Source organism: Notolepis coatsorum (assembly GCF_963971535.1).
Source record: "Notolepis coatsorum genome assembly, chromosome: 9".
Classification (NCBI taxonomy): Eukaryota; Metazoa; Chordata; class Actinopteri; order Aulopiformes; family Paralepididae; genus Notolepis; species Notolepis coatsorum.
In genome coordinates, this window is record NC_140173.1 from 128,541,533 (window position 1) to 128,558,823 (window position 17,291).

Consider the following 17,291-nt stretch of genomic DNA (forward strand, 5'->3'; position numbering starts at 1 on the left):
CCTCTGGGTCCTGTGTGGACCCGGTCTATCAGGACTATGAGGTCTGCATGGTCGGAGCCTATCAGCAGGGTCGGGGTGGCACCGTCTATGAGCGGGATAGGTAGTTGGCGCAGGTGCACATATTTCTCCATCAGCTTGGCGATGGGGTAGGTGTACTGCGATAGTCCTATTTCTTGGCTGGTGAAAGCATTGGTAATCCTGTACCGTCTCTCGGGCTGCCCGCTTGCTGCGATAGTGAAGGAGACATTCTCGCCCTTTATCGTCTTTAGATCTCGTCTTATTGTCCGAATAGTCATCTGGTTCTCGCTCCCCCGTAGCCCCAGCTGGGCCGCAGCGGACGCGAGGAGAAGGGTCTTCTCTGACCCGTCATCAAGGACGCCGTAAGTGTCCATGATCTTATCTTGGTAACTTAGTGTTACACGGACCACCTTTAAGAGCACCTGGGCGCCGCTGCTGCTAGCGGGGTCAATGTACATAACACTTGCCTTTGTGCTGCTGGATGGTACAGGCTTTCTTTTGTTACTGTCGTGTAGGACATCCAGATGGGCTCCGTCACACCGACTACACCTCTTCTTTAGGCGGCACTCGGCTGCCATGTGACTGCGCGCACATCGGTAACAGCGCCTGTTGGACTTTATCCAGTGACTTACTTCTTCAGCGGTCATCTTCTTGAACTGGTCACATTGTGACAACCAGTGTTCCTTCTCGCAGTACGGGCACACCATCTTCCACTTCTCTTTCATCGAGGGGGTACTGTGGTTCTTGCTGCTCGGTACTGATTCTGATTGGTGCATGACAGTCACCGATCTTCGGCCATCGTTTACTCTCCTAGGTCCCTCTCTGGAGCTTGGTGTGCTCCGCACGAACGTATCCAGCCGTAGGCTGCTGACTTCTCTCGCCAGGAAGTCGGCTAAATCTAGGAGGGATGGCTCGGGACCGTTAGGATCACGGTGGTCTCTTTGCCGCCTGAAGCGCTCCTGTCGGGCGGGCGGCAGCTTCTCTAAAATCCTCTCGACGTTCGAGTTTGTGTATAGTTCGTGCATACCCTTTTCTCGTTGCGCCCCCAGCATCCCTACCAGGGATTGTACTTTTATAGACAGGTCGTCTAGTGAGCGATTGTCTGTTGCTGGGGGTAGGCGGTCAATATGCCTTATCTCCTGTATTACGTAATCCCATATACGTCCATATCTCTGGTCCAGCGCTGCTAGAGCCGCGGTGTATGGGGTCGTAGAGGTGGCATAGGCCAGCGCTATGTTGTGCGCTCGGGGCACTTTCAGGTGCTTTAATAATATTGCATACTTGTGGCGTTCGTCAGCGACATCCACCATCATTGTCTCTAAGCACATCCGGAGCTCCGTGTACTGTGCTCTATTCTCATGGGTGAAGTCTGGAAACGTCGGTGTGCCAATGTATGACGCCATGGATGGCTGGCACATCGGTGAGCGTTGGAAGAGAGGCCTCCTGGGCGAGTCTCTTCTTACGCCTCTCGGTGGGCTGGTACTGGCAGGGTACCATGGCCCGCTGGTCCAGGTGCTATTCCTCGGGACTGGTCGTGCGTCATGCTCACCCGTGAATCGAGTCAGGGGTCTGTAGCGCAGAGCCGCGGGGGTATAGCCTGGGCTGTACTGGACCTCCTGGTCCTGTGGAGTAATGTGCTGCCGTCGGGCTTGACTCTCCTCTTCTCCCTCTTCTTCTTCTGCCAGGTCATCTAGATCCTGTAGTCGTTTATTTAGCCTCTCCGCGGTGTCCGCCGTTCCTTCCTTGTAGCTGGGTCTCACTTGGACCGGTCGGGGAAGGAGTTCGGAGGGGGGTGTAGACTCTCTCTGGTGGTCGAGTTCAAGGTCGCCTGCTCGGTCAGGGGAGGGTGCCCTTGAGACGTGTCTTGACGAGGCCCTGGAACCCCTTGTGGAGGGAGGGGGTGTTGCCCTGGTGATCAGCTGCTCCATTAGCTGCGCTTGTAGTCTGTCGCGCTCGGCTTGTAGTCTGTCGCGCTCGCCTTGTAGTCTGTCGCGCTCGGCGTTGCGCTTGGTGAGATCGGCTTCTCTTTGGGCACCGGCAGCGGCACGCTGGGTGTCGGCCCGGTCTCTTGCCATATTCTCTTCCGTCTGAAGGCGTCTCAGCTCCAGACGTATGTGCTCTTCTTCGCTCCGTTGCTGTGTTTGGAGTCGATCGCGTTCACCCTGAAGTCGATCGCGTTCACCCTGAAGTCGATCGCGTTCGGTAGAGGCTGTCAGGCTGGCGAAGAACGCCTGTGACAGCATCCTCTCCGCCTCGCTGGGGGAAGACGCTTGTAGAGGTGAGCCGCTCCTGGCTGTACCCGTTGGGGATGCGTTCCCCTGCGAGGAGTCCTGGAGCTCTATCTCCTCGGCGCTCTCCTCATCTTGTTCCGTGCAGAGTTCCACCTCTGGAGGGTTGTCTTCCTCCCGGAGATCTGGGGGGACTACTTCTTCGGTCTTGGCGGGGGGTAAAGTCGTGTCAGTTCCCTCCTGGTCCCCACCGTGAGCTTGGTCAGTTACATTAGAACCCACTAGGGCCTCTGTGGTCGGGGTATCCTGGTTGATAGGGTCGGACATAATTTTACTTTCTACTTTTACTGCGTTTACTGTTTGTAGAAGGCTAGGTAGTTTACTGACAGCGTAATCCTCTAAGTACTGAGGTGGCTGTCGTCTACGTTGCGGGCGTTCTACTTTAGGAGGACCGTTTCGTGGAGTGTTCATCATAGGCCATTTCAATATTAATACCACTATATTAATATTACACTAATTACCCTCCGGCTCGAAGGACCAATTGTAACTGAGGGGTACAATTCCCTGACTGTATTGATAAGTATGGTATCATTAAACCACTACCGCTTTATGTACTTTAATTACTGGCCATACAGTACACGATATCTAAGTATGATGAACACTTTCCCACATATGAAATCAGGTCCACACAAAGGTAATAGTCAAATATTTAATATATAGCAAAAGGTACATATAATAGTTACTTATTACATTTATGATTTGAATTGAATGCTCTTGTAAGGCAAATGAGTACTCGTATGCAAATCAACACTGAATGTCCAATCTCTGGTTACACAGGAAGCAAGTATACAACCTGGCTCTTAGGGAATTATAACGATGGCACTTAATGATTATAGCAGGATATACTGTAAAGGGTCCTGCCGGTTGTAAGCCAGTAGGGGGGGTAGGAGAGCCGTCGGCTGTATCCCGTCTGGTCAACGATTTCTAGGGAGAGTTCAGGTACAGAACACAGTGCCCGTAGAACCTTGATCCGCAGATGAATACACTTGGGCTCTCTTGTAGACGATAGCTGTAGCTGTAGCTGTAGGTCCACAACGAAGGAGAAGCGAGGCGACCTCGGTCTGGTCTGAGCGCCGTCTCACCTTGGCTCCTCTCGGGGTAAATCCAACACTCACCGGTGTTGGCGATTATCCGCTCCACAAATCAAAGCACCAAAGCAAATAGATATTCCATGCCGTATAGGGCTCAGCAGTCGTCGGGGTAGGTAATCCAATGTGCAGGTCCACTCGTCCTCGCCTAGAACTCCTCGGATGAAAGCACCACGTGTGGTCTGCCCAACCTGGTTAAGACTCTAGATAACGCGAGGAAGCGATGGGGGTGCTGCTCACTTTAGAACTCTAACCGTACGATGCACCATACATAATAGACTATTGTTACTTAATAGAAATACGGTGCCAAACTCTGGCAATTCAGCTATTAATTCGCACGAGGTCTCACTGCTATTCTAAGGCCAAACAGGCCGTACTACACCGCACGCGGTATCGTGGGGTGAGGCTTCACGTCTTGTTACTTAGTTGGGTAGAAGGGTAAAGGACTAAGAGGAATTCTACATTTCTTGCGCCATATTTATATGCACAGTGGACAAGTAGTGCCACTCTGCTTTCGGTAGCCGTATTCCTGCGCGGAGCTGGGGCTAGTAAGGGCATGTCTCGTCGGTACCTTTGAACTTGAACGCCAGGGGCCGGTCCCTGGCGCCTGGTCCTTTTGTCCAATAAGAGAATGAACTATTATGGGCTGTAGTAGAATAAAGGGATATTCCGTGTATATGTACAAGGAATATACAAGGGATATCAAACGATATACAAATACTATTAAATATATATCCATAAATAAATATATATATTCGGTTTAATCTGATCCTTCACAACAGGTGAATATAATCAAACAACAGGTGAATATAATCAAACAACAGGTGACGGTTATTAAACAACAGGTGATTGTAATCAAACAACAGGTGAATATAATCAAACAACAGGTGACGGTTATTAAACAACAGGTGATTGTAATCAAACAACAGGTGATTGTAATCAAACAACAGGTGATTATAATCAACCAATTGTAATCAAATGACAACCATAGCCAATGAGCTTTGTTATAGCATTGCACCATTCTGGCAGGAAATGCATGACACATGAGAATACCGTGAATTCGTTAGGAGTGGCTTCCTAGGAGGGGCTTCGGCACATACTGTGTATTAGAGAAGTCTCCCCTCTTTTCCTTCCATCTTTCTTGATTTTCTCCAATGTAGCCTACCACATGCGTTCTAATAAAATAGCAGATAATAATGCCATGCCATGCTCTAATACCATGTCTATTGAATAACAGTCAGCAGTGTCCACCCCCTGCAGTGCCTCCTTGGCCTTCCTTACTGCATTATTATTCTCTTATATGAATTATTCTTCCCGTCTGCCTGTTCTGTGAAGATATGCTTCCTGATGACGGTGAATGTGATTGGCCAGCGGATGAATTTCCTGGTGATAATCCACGGCTGCTGGTTGATGGCCATCCTGGTGAGGCGTCGCAGGGCGGCCATCGCTACGATCTGGCCCAAATACTGTCTGTTCCTCTCTGTCTTCATGATCTACCAGTACGTCCTGTGTGTGGGCATACCCCCTGCACTCTGTATAGGTGAGTAGAGAAATGTATAATACAATCCATTATATAAAAATATACTTATATGTACTGTGTTTACAAACAAAAAGAAAGTAGCACACTATGATACCTGTATAGATATTGATTGACACATTTTATTTAACCGATTGCAGAATGGGTACAATAATACAGTACGGCTCAATACACACAATTGTTATTTTTTTTTATCCACTTTTTCTCCCATTTTCTATATTTTCTCCCATCCCAATTTCGTATCATCCAATTCAACCCTCCCCTGTCACGAACGCTGTTTCTTGCCTCCCACAAGCCGGCTGCAATGTGGACTAAGTCATACATAGCACAAGTCCCCTCCGGTACTTGAGGTAACAGCAGTCGCATCTTTTCACCTGCGCAGCTCGATCTCTCAGTGGCGAGGAGTAACGCGTGGGAGGCTCACGCTGCCCCCGACACTTCCTGATTCTACTGCGCAGGCGCACCAACCGACCTGTAGGAGTCGGTCTCCACAACGCCCGATCCCCACCCATCAGTTTCCCACCCCCTAATACGGCCAATGTGTATTAGTACGGACGACCAGCTAAACTGAAAGCAATGTGGAGCGCTGGGCTCGAACAGGCAAGCCCAGCGTCTCCAGTATTCATGGCGAGCGCCTTGCCCACTACGCCACGTAGCCGCCCGCAATACACACAATTGTTAAGGGGATGCAGACCAGAGAAAGACTTTCGTTTTGTTTACATCAGGGTCCCCCATTTTCAATTCATAACAAACATCCTAACATTGATTATATGGAATGTCAACAGTAGTCCAATCGTTTGCTTGTTTTTCTGTCGTTTAAAAGCACACCTTTTAAAATGCGGAATAAACGTGTTGAACCTAAAACAGCTCTTTCTCCCTCTAGAATACCCGTGGCGTTGGGACACACCAGTGATGATCAACTCAGCTCTCATTAAGTGGACCTTCTTGCCTGACTTCTACACGGTGCCCAGCTCCAAAAACCTCATGGGTGAGTCTGTATGTAAATGAGTTTGTGTGTGGTATCTGTGGTCTGTGATTTTGTGTGTGTGTGGGTGGGGTCTAACTCTGAGGCAGTGGCTGTCTCAGAGAATATTATATCTGACCCCAGTATCTCAGTCAGAGCATCTATGTCTGTGTGTGGAATGGATCACCAACTTCCACTGACTAATGCCCAAGGTCGCCTCCTGTGGGCACAACAACAAAGACAGCGGGAACAATGGACTGAGTTGAGACTGCAGGGGAAGATTGCGTGTCTCCCTGCTGCGGACCATTCTGTCTCTCACTCTGTGTTCAAAAATGTTGCCATAGATGAGTGCATTGTTATCTTTACTCTGAAAGCGAGATTACAGGTCTTACCATCTAAACTGAATCTCTCCATCTGGTTTCCAGGCAGTCATGCTCCTCACTGTATTCATCATGACAATAACTAAATAGCTGAAACCATGTCCCACATCTTAAATGGTTGCCATGTATACAGGGGCCTGCATGACAGAATAGTAGATTTGATAGCGAAAGATATCTCTCTTATTTTTAGGTCCTCCATCACACTGTATAAGCATTCTACTGTGAAGCCAAGCATGTTCAACCTGTGCAATAATGATTCCATGTTCTCTAGTATTACAGCTAACACCCCTGATGTATTTGTGGTAAATGAACACCTTAGGGAGGTGTCCATTCTTGAGGTTGGCTGTACTTTTGATTACAGCTTAGAAGAAGCCTTCCTAACCAAAGTGCTGAAATACCAACAGCTACAGCAGACCATCTCACAGCTAGGCTACAGATGTAAACTCCTAGTTTTTATCTTTGGCAGCCTAGGGCATGTGCACAAGTTGGTTGTGAGGGGCCTACAAATAGCCGGTCTCCCCAAAAGGAAGGCCAAGCAGTTAGCCAGGTACTGCTCAGTATCAGCAATTATAGGAAGCCGCTCAATTTGGAGGAGGCACTGTTACCTTTTCCCATGATTCTGCCGCCCATGCACCTTGTACCTGACTGTTCTTCATAATTTTCTGATTGCACTCGCATTGTTTATGTCCTTTGTATGAGGCTTCCTTGTACTTTTTATGTACTTCCTTGTACTTCCTTGTACTGTTTATGTGGACATAAATAAACATTTCAAATGTGTGTGTGTGTTTATTTTCAAATGTGTGTGTGTGTGTGTGTGTGTGTGTGTGTGTGTGTGTGTGTGTGTGTGTGTGTGTGTGTGTGTGTGTGTGTGTGTGTGTGTAAACGCTTGCACACGTGTGCAGGTGTTTGTGTGCGTGCGCCATCTACTGTCCTCTTGACTTGCATTATACAATTAGTAAACAATGATCATGTCATTGATGTTGTTCTGTGTGTGCATTTTGGCAACAGAAATACAGCAAAGTACAACAGTTTATCCAGGTATGCATTAACCACCAAATATAAAAAATACAATACAATATTAAATCTTGTATTTGTATAAAAAAAAATTGTCAAAAGATCACCAACTCAGGATGAGTGGATGAAAGACATTAGCAAGTGATTGTATCATAATAACAGACCAGGCTTCAACCAGACATTTATGCATCCAACTGTTTTTTCCAGCGGTTTTAACCAACTGCCATGGCATATTTCCTATAGACTGGATGTGTGTAAAGCTGGGGGCAGGTTTTCAGAACTTTAATCTGAATCAAAAGTATCTGGGTAATGAAATATCTTCTTCTGCAGTCCAGGATGACAATGATCGTATTGCTTTTCTGCCAGTGCTTTACTGTAATAAGCTTAATCTCGCCATCTGTTGGTCAAATGATGTTACTGCATGCTCAGTACTTCACTGTCTTACTGCAAAGAAGTAGTCAGTGTGTCTCTACATGCAAGAGTTCATCAATTACTTTATTTTCAAAACAAAAGATGGTTTAAATGTATATTTATTTCTTACATTGTGCACATAAGACACTCTGTTGTGACCATCTGTTTTGATCACCTTTAGGGCACAAAGGTTGATTTCTCACAAATCCTTACCTGTTGTTATCTGTTGTTTCTGTAAAAAGTAAGGCCCGTTGTTTTTATCTATCGACTCCAAATCCACCTCTCTTTTGGGATTACATTTACATTTAGTCATTTAGCTGACGCTTTTATCCAAAGCGACTTACAAGTTCTGTACGACAAGCCATCAGGAAGGGCACAACTCTATCAGCTGAGCAACAATGTTCATCAAAGTGTTGAGTGCTACAGTGTAGGTTAGTTTATTAGGACAAGTGCATGACAGTACGGTTAGTTAGGGTTAGATTTTTTTTTTTTTTTTTTTTTTTTTTTTTTTATTCAGATAATATCATCCTGAAATTTGGCACCAAAGCCTCCCTGATCTCGGTATTTGAGCTTTGAAAAACCACAGTGCAGCGTTTAATCTTGCTTAAACTAAACGGTAGAATTGGATTACCAAATCCTAATCATACCTTTTAGCATCATGATTATCAGTTTTGAGAAACCCAATTTACACATATAATACAATACAATCACTATTATTAACTCTTTAAAAACCAGCCCCACGGTGCGTCTGGCTATTGTAGAGGTGTAAGCAGCACTCACCTACCACCACAGAGACCCGGGTTCAATTCCCGGCAGCGGTACCTGCACAGTCGTGTCAGTGTTCATGTGGGTGGGAAGCCATGGGGTATGAGTCCTGGTCGTTGCAATAGTGACTCCTACTGGTCGGTCAGGGTGCTTGTTCAGCTGGGAGGGGAGACGCTGTGAACCTCCATGCGTGTTACGCTCTCCCAGTGAAACTCTTAGCTGTCAGGTGAAAAGAAGTGGCTGGCGATTCCACATGTATCGGAGGAGGCGTGTGGTAGTCTACACCCTCCCCAGACCGACAGTAGGGCAGTGCAACGACCAGGAAGGGAATTGGCATAACAACAAAACTGAGGGATGGGAGAAAAGAACAAAACAGCCCCAGGTACTTAAGGATGCTCATCCCACAGTGCAATGGATCCAAACATCTTTCCCAGGTGGGCCAAGCTGTCCATGGGCAACTGTCTTTATGCACCTGGTTCAATCATGTATATTTATGGTAACTGATACAAAATATGATTATAATAACGATAATAATATTGGCCTTTGAAGGAGAATGGTTACTACAATGATGATGATGATGATGATGATGATGATAGTACTATACTGTTAATCTGACACTCTGTGAGTGTTTGTGTGTATTTTCCAGCGGACTTTGTGCTGCTGATGTGCGCGTCTCACCAGTGGAAGGTGTTTGAGTGTGAAAAGACAGAGGACTGGATGGTTCTAGCCGGAGAAAACACTGACGACCCTAATCCCATGGAAGCTAGACTTTTCAATCCTGCTCCCAACTTCATCAACTGCAGGTTACTACTTTATTAGTTACTATCATCAACTGCAGGTTACTACTTTATTAGTTACTATTAGTATTGTTATTATTATTATTATTATTATTATTATTATTATTATTATTAGTAGTAGTAGTAGTAGTAGTAGTAGTAGTAGTAGTAGTAGTAGTAGTAGTAGTAGTAGTAGTAGTAGTAGCAGCAGTAGTAGTAGTAGTAGTAGTAATAGTAGTAGTAATAGTAGTAGCAGTAGTAGTAGTAGTAGTAGCAGTAGTAGTAGTAGTAGTAGTAGTAGTAGTAGTGGTAGTAGTAATAGTAATAGTGTAACTGAGGGGTACAATTCCCTGACTGTATGGTTAGATATGATACTTACTACCACTACCTCTTGTACTTTAGACTCTGGCCACCCAGTACTAGGTATAAATAATTATGATAAACACTCCCACCTGATGAAACGGATCCAACACAAATGTACCAAGTCGAAAGTCTGCGTTTAATAATAATACATAGCAAAAGGTATGTACAACGATCACTTAATTACATTTATGATTTGAAATAGTATGCACTTTTATGGCAAATGAGTATTCATAGGTAGATCAATATCGAATGTCCAATCTCTGATTGCGCAGGAAGCAAATATACAACCTGGAATATTTAGGGAACAATAGCAATGATACTTGAATGATTATATAGCTGGATACACTAGGGGAAGGTTCCGACTGCTTGTAGGACAGCTGGAGGGGGGGGGGGTAGAGTCTGGCTGTATCCCGTCTGGCCGAGGGTATCCTGGGAGAGCCCACAGTCGTGCGACCCGGTGCCCAGCGATCCTCGATCCACAGATGAAAGCAGTTGGACTCTCTGTGGCCGGCGTCCTCCGGTCCACGATGGAGAGACGTGAGGCGACCTCGTCGTGTAGAGCGTCTTCTCACCTGTCGTCCTCTCCGGGGGGGGTATTTCCAACACACCGCAGTGTTGGCCTTTATCCATAGAATAATCAAAGTACTCAAAGCATAATCCAAGCCGGGGAAGGCTAGCCGTCGTCGGTAGAATAATCCAATATACAGGTCCACTCGCTCTTTGGCCTGGAGCTCCTCGGGTGCAGCTTCACGTGGGGTCAACCACCCTGGATAAGCGTCCAGCTGATGCCCGAAACGATGGGGGTGCTGATTACTATAGAACTCTTACCGCACGAGGCACTACACATGAATAGACTATTATTAGCTTAATAGAATACGTCCAACTCGACGATATAGTGCCAAATATGACTATTCAAATATTAATATACACGATGTCTCAATGCCGATACTGGGCCGAATTGGCCTTACTGCCCACACGTGGTTCGCGGGGAGGCTTTTGCGTCTGTCACTCTGTTGGAGGGTAAGGAACTGGACTAAAAGAAAGCTCTACTTTAATAGCGCAGTATATATACGCACTATGAACAAATAGTACCATTAGTGGTGCGGTAGACATATTCCTACGCGGAACTAGGACTTGTCCATACATGTTGAGCGGTACGATTGAACCTGGTCTGAGGGGTATGGCGACCTGGCACCAAGGTCTCGTCCAATGGTAGAATGGAGACTATTATGGGATGTTCAGTAGACTAGAAGGGATATTCAATGCATATTGTACAAGGAATATACAAGGGATATCAGGGGATATACAAATACAATTAAATATATATATATAAATAAATATATATATTCGGTTTAATCTGATCCTTCAGAACAGCCGCCCCCTAATTGGTCCCAACCCAATTAGCTAAGCAGAGACAGATTAACCGCACTGTCCACCACTCAAGGGTTCGCTGTAAGGGTCAGTCAACTCACAAAGTCATAGGGTCATGGTCATCATCGATTGTGTCTGGGAGTCGGGGCAGTTCTATGAGCCTCGCCACAGGACGGGTGTAAATGCGCCCCTGGACGAGTACTTCAGCTGCTCGGACCTTGCCATCGGCACCGGTGATCACTTTGCTTACGCGGCCAGCCGGCCACATAGCTCTGGGTAGTGACTGGTCAATAATCATGACGACTGTTCCTTCCGTCAAATTGTCTCTCTCTTTTACCCACTTCTGGCGGGTCTGTAGAGACGGTAGGTAGTGCAGTAGGAAACTGCTCCAAAACTTGTCGGCTAATACTTGGCTGTACCTCCACATTCGTCGGCCGTTCGCTTCTTCAGGCCGGTACATTGTCTGGGGTAACGCGGGATCTAGCCGCCCCATCAGGAGGGTGTTGGGGGTGACTGGGTCGACATCTGCTACATCACTGGAGACGTAACCGAGGGGCTTTGAGTTCAATACTCCCTCAATCTCCGTGAGGACTGTCATTAGGACTTCTTCCGCCACAGTCTGGGCCCCAAGTACTGCGTACAGGGCTGTCTTTATAGAACGTACTTCTCGTTCCCAAGTTCCACCGAAGTGGGGTGCGTTTGGGGGGTTGAATTGGAAGTCAATCTGGGCTGGAGCGAGGTGGGTCTTAAGTTCTGGGCCCATAGCTTGGAAGCTCTCCCTCAGCTCTCTTTCTCCGCCTTTGAAGTTTGTCCCGTGATCGGACAATAATGTAGACGGTTTTCCTTTCCGTGATGTGAATCTTCGGAAGGCCATAAGGAATGAGTCTGCGCTCATGGTCGGAAGGAGCTCGATATGTATCGCTCTGGTGGTCATGCATTTGAATACAATACCCCACCGCTTCTCGGTGCCTCTTCCTTTCTTTATGTGCAGCGGGCCAAAACAGTCCATGCCTGTTGAGTGGAATGGCTTGTCGCCGAGTCGGAGGCGACATGGAGGTAGGTCAGCCATCCGTGGTATGCTGGGCTGCGCGTGCCACTTTCGGCAGTCTAGACAGGTTCGCTGGAAGCGTCGCACCGCCTCTCTTCCTTGAAGTATCCAGTAACGACGTCTGATTTCCGCGAAGACTCTCTCTGCTCCTGCGTGGTGTACATCCTCGTCGTATTTCTTTATAATCAGCTCTGTGACCTTGTGTCGGCTGTTCAATACGATCGGGTACTTAATGTCATCCGGTAAATTGGGGGCTCTCCGCAGGCGACCACCCACTCTGATGAGGGTATGTGTGTCACTCTCGGGGGCCAGATGAATCAATCTGCTGTCTGATGGGACGGGCTTTCCTCCCTGTAGACAGTCTAGTTCATCGGGGAACGAGTCTCTCTGGGCTCGTTGCAGTAGAAGCAGTTCTGCTTCCTCGTAGTCAGCTGCTGACATATCAGCGGGGGACTTAATCTCTGGGTGGTGCCGCAGGAATGTCCGTTGCTGCGCACTCTCTATGGTAATGCAATCGTCTATGTTGGGGTCTGCGGAGACAACAGTGCTCAATCCACAGAACATGGGTTTCTTATTCTCAGCCTCCTGGTCACTTGCTTCCCTCGGGGTGGGCGTGGGCCAATCTCCTTCCGGGAGCTTGAGGAATGCTGGTCCGTCACTGTAGATGTTATGACGGGTTAAGTCATCTAGGGACATTCCCCGGGTGATGACGTCAGCTGGGTTGTGTTTTGTATCAACATAGCGCCAGTTTGCTTCTCCGGTTAACTCTCCGGTTAACTCTTGAATCTCAGTGACTCTGACTCCCACGAAGACTTTGTATTTGCATGAATCCGATTTGATCCAGGCGAGTACTGTCGTGGAATCTGACCACAGGATTGTTCTATGCACCGGAATGGTGAGCTCACGTTGGATGAGCGTGGCTAGATGCGCTCCTGCGAGGGCTGCGCAGAGCTCTAGACGTGGGATAGACTGTTGCTTGCGTGGGGCTATTCTCGAGCGGGCGAGGATGAATGCTGTGTAGATCTCTCCCCCCTCTTCTTGGGCCCGCAAGTAGGCTACTGATCCGTAGGCGACCTCGGAGGCATCACTGAAGACGTGTAGATCCATTTTACATGTCTCTGGCCTCACCGTGGGTGGGAAGTAGCTTCGGCGTATATTAACGCCTGGGAGTGAGTGGAGTTCCATCTCCCACTCTCTCCAGGTGGATGCAAGGTGTGCGGGAATGGGGTCGTCCCAGCCCTGGTCCTTGTCCCACAATGCTCGTACAATCATCTTTGCCCTGGTGGTGTACGGTAGTATACATCCTAACGGGTCATATTGTCGGGCGAGTGTTCTGTACACACTCCGTCTGGTGGTCGGTATTGCCGTCGACCTTCCCTGCTCCGTGGTCAGGGGTTTGTGTCTATAGTGGAGCGAATCTGTTTTGAAGCGCCACACTAGTCCTAGTGTCATCTCTTGGGCTTCTCCTGGGATTGTGGCCATCCAGGTCTCGCTGCTCGCTGCCTTGTCCTCGGAGGAGAGGCTGCGCAGTACGTGCGGATCGCTGCTGGCCCACTGCCTGAGATCAAAGCCGCCTTTGATCAGAGAGGCGCGGAGTTTAAGTAGGAGAGCCTCGGCTTCTTCCTGGGTCGAAACGCTTTGTAGACAGTTATCTACGTAGAAGCTGTTCTTCACACTGTGTCGGACCTCTTCGTCCGCTGCTGGGTCCTCTGCGACATGTCTCTGTAGTGCAAATGTAGCACAGCATGGGCTGCATGTAGTTCCGAAAGGGAGGACTTCCCATTGGGCTGGGTGCTCATCTCCTGGCCTCTCTCTCCATAGGAACCGCAACAGGGGCTTGTCCTACTCTACTAATCTCACCTGCAGGAACATCCCTTTGATATCCCCGCTGATAGCCACCTTGTCCTGGCGGAAGCGGAGTAGTACGCCTAGTAGGGAGGGGCCGAGTGTAGGACCGGGCAATAGCTCTTTATTCAGATTTTGGGATCCGATCTGGTAGCTGCAGTTAAACACGATGCGGTCTTTGCCGTTGTGATGAACCTTGTGGTGGGGCACGTACCACGATTCAGTCGTCTGGTCGGCCTCTTTAATGTCAATCTTTGCGACGTGTCCCGCTGTGATGAGCTTCTCAATCTCAGCGCGGTATACACTTTCTTGGGCGGGGTCCTTGGCTAAGCGCCGCTCTGTGTTTAGTAGGTACCGCTCTGTGGCGTCTTTCTTTGCGTGAAAGGTAGGCATCCCTTCCCGCCGCAGGAGTGGCGTGGCGTATCTCAACACGCCGCTGACTGGGACTCTCTTTGTTCCCGTCTCGAGGAGGTTAATGGCGTAGATGTCGTCTTTAGAGCGAATGTCTTTCTTTTCGTTCTTAAAGGGCATTTGTTCTAAGGTCCATAGCCTCTCTACATGCTGCAGGAGTGCGGTGTCTCCCTCTGTGACTCGGGAGTGGAGACAGCTAGTGGCTGTGGTTCGGTTGAGAGATTTGGCGAGTGGGCCTTGGAGAGTCCATCCTAGGCGGGTCTCGACTGCTGCAGGACAGCCTCTGGGTCCGGTATGAACCCGGTCTATCGGGACAATGAGGTCTGCATGGTCGGAGCCTATCAACAGTGTCGGGGTAGCACCGTCTATGAGTGGGATCGGTAGCTTGCGTAGATGTACATATTTCTCCATCAGCTTGGCTACGGGGTATGTGTACCGCGAGAGTCCTATTTCTTGGCTGGTGAAAGCGTCTGTAATCCTGTACCGTCGCTCAGGCTGGCCGCTTGCTGCGATAGAGAATGAGACATTCTCGCCCTTTATCGTTTTCAAATCTCTTCTTATTGTCCGAATTGTCATTTGGTTTTCGCTCCCCCGCAGCCCTAGCTGGGCCGCAGCGGACGCGAGCAGAAGGGTCTTCTCTGACCCGTCATCAAGGACGGCGTAAGTGTCCATGACTTTATTCTGGTAGCTCAATGTCACACGGACTACCTTTAAGAGCACTCTGGCTCCGCTGCTGCTGGCGGGGTCGATGTACATGACGCTTGCTTTGCTGCTTGATGGTGCGGGTGGAGGCCGCCGTCTGTTACTGTCGTGGAGTATGTCCAGATGGGCTCCATCGCACCGACTGCACTTTTTCTTTAAGCGGCATTCGGCTGCCATGTGTGATCGCGCACAGCGAAAACAGCGTCTGTTGGACTTTATCCATTGACTCGCTTCCTCCGCATTCATCTTGGGGAATGAGTCACATTGTGACAGCCAGTGTTCTTTCTCACAGTAGGGGCACACTATCTTCCACTTCTCCTTTCTTGAGGGGGTACTGTGGCTCCTACTGCTTGGCACTGACTCCGATTGGTGCATGACAGTCACCGATCTTCTTGCATCATTTAGTCTCCTGGTTCCTTCTCTGGAGCCAGGGGTGCTCCGTCCGAATGTATCTAGCCGTAAGCTGCTGACTTCTCTCGCCAGGAAGTCGGCTAGATCGAGGAGGTTCGGTTCGGGGCCATTAGAGTCTCGGTGGTCTCTCTGCCGCCTAAAGCGCTCCTGTCGGGCGGGCGGTAGCTTCTCCAAGATCCTCTCTACATTTGAGTTGGCGTATAGTTCATGCCTACCCTTTTCCCTCTGCGCTCCCAGCATCCCTACTAGGGACTGCACTCTGATGGACAGGTCGTCCAGTGCTCGATTGTCTGTTGCTGGGGGTAGGCGGTCGATGTGCCTGATCTCCTGGATCACGTAATCCCATATACGTCCATATCTCTGGTCCAACGCTACCAGCGCTGCGGTGTATGGGGTCGTGGAAGTGGCGTAGGCGAGCGCTATGTTGTGCGCGCGGGGTACCTTTAAATGCTTCAGTAGTATCGCGTATTTATGGCGTTCATCAATGACATCCACCAACATTGTCTCCAGACACATGCGGAGCTCCGTATACTGGGCCCGGTTCTCCTGGGTGAAGTCTGGTACCATAGGTGTGCCAATGTATGACGCGGATCGTTGATACATCGGCGAGCGTTGGGGGAGAGGCCTCCTAGGCGAGTCTCCTCCTGCTCCTTGGCGTGGGCTGGTACCGGCTGTGTACCATGGCCCGCTGGTCCAGGTGCTGTTCCTCGGTGCGGGTCGTGCGTCGTGCTCACCCGTGAATAGCGTCGGGGGTCTGTAGCGCAGCTCCGCGGGGGTATAGCCTGGGCTGTACTGGACCTCCTGGTCCGGTAGAGTACTGTGCTGTCGTCGGGCGTGGTTCTCCTCCTCTTCCTCTTCGTCTTCCGTTAGGTCATCCAGGGCTTGTAGTCTCTGATTTAGCCTCTCCGCAGTGTATGCTGCTCCTTCCCGGTGGTTGGGTCTCGCTTGGACCGGTTGGGGAAGGGGGTCTGCGGGGGGTATAAACCTCGTCTGTTGGTCAAGTTCAGGGTCGCTTACTCGGCTAGGGGATGCCGCCCTGGAGTGATGTCTAGACGAGTTCCTGGAGCCTCTGGTGGAGGGAGGGGGTGCTGTCCTTCTGATCAGCTGTTCTATTAGTTGCGCTTGTGCTCTGTCGCGCTCGGCTTCGCGCTTGGTGAGATCCGATTCTCTCTGGGCACCGGTGGCGGCGCGCTGGGCGTCGGCCCGGTCTCTTGCCATATTCTCTTCCATCTGAATGCGTCTTATTTCCAGGCGTATGTGCTCTTCTTCGCTCCGTTGCTGTATCTGCAATCGATCGCGTTCACCCTGGAGTCTATCGCGTTCAGTAGAGGCTTTCAGGCTGACGAGGAATGCCTGCTGTAGTGTCCTCTCTGCCTCGCTGGGAGAAGACGGTTGTATAGGGGAGCCGTCCCTTGGGGTACTCCGTGCGGAGTCTTGGAGCTCTATCTCCACGGTGCTCTCCTCATCTTCTTCCGTGCCGAGTTCTCTCTCGGTAGTGTTGTCTTCCTCCCGGGACTCGTCGGGGACTACTTCTTCGGTATTGGCGGGGTGTAAAGTCATGTCTGGTTCCCCCTGGTCCCCACCGTGAGCTGGGTCAGTTACGTTAGAACCCATAGGGGCCTCTATGGTCGGGGTAGCCTGGTCGTTAGGGTTAGACATAATTTTACTTTCTAGTTTTACCGCGTTTACTGTTGGTAGAAGACTAGGTTGTTGACTGACAGCGTAAGCCTCTAGGTACTGAGGGAGCTGTCGTTTGCGCCGCGGGCGTTGTTGGTTAGGAGGATCGTTTCGTGGAGTGTTCATCATAGGCCATTTTAATATTAATAACACTATATTAATATTACACTGATTACCCTCCGGCTCGAAGGACCAATTGTAACTGAGGGGTACAATTCCCTG

General features: G+C 49.3%; 1 protein-coding gene across 1 annotated transcript in view; it reads left to right on the forward strand.

Annotated features, from left to right (window-relative positions):
• The window catches only part of piezo1 (piezo type mechanosensitive ion channel component 1 (Er blood group)), a 220,676-nt gene that overhangs the window by 164,416 nt on the left and 38,969 nt on the right, over positions 1 to 17,291 (forward strand). The window contains 3 exon segments of the mRNA XM_084321995.1: positions 4,730 to 4,934; positions 5,815 to 5,919; positions 9,112 to 9,268. Coding sequence (XP_084178121.1) covers positions 4,730 to 4,934; positions 5,815 to 5,919; positions 9,112 to 9,268 — 467 coding nt within the window.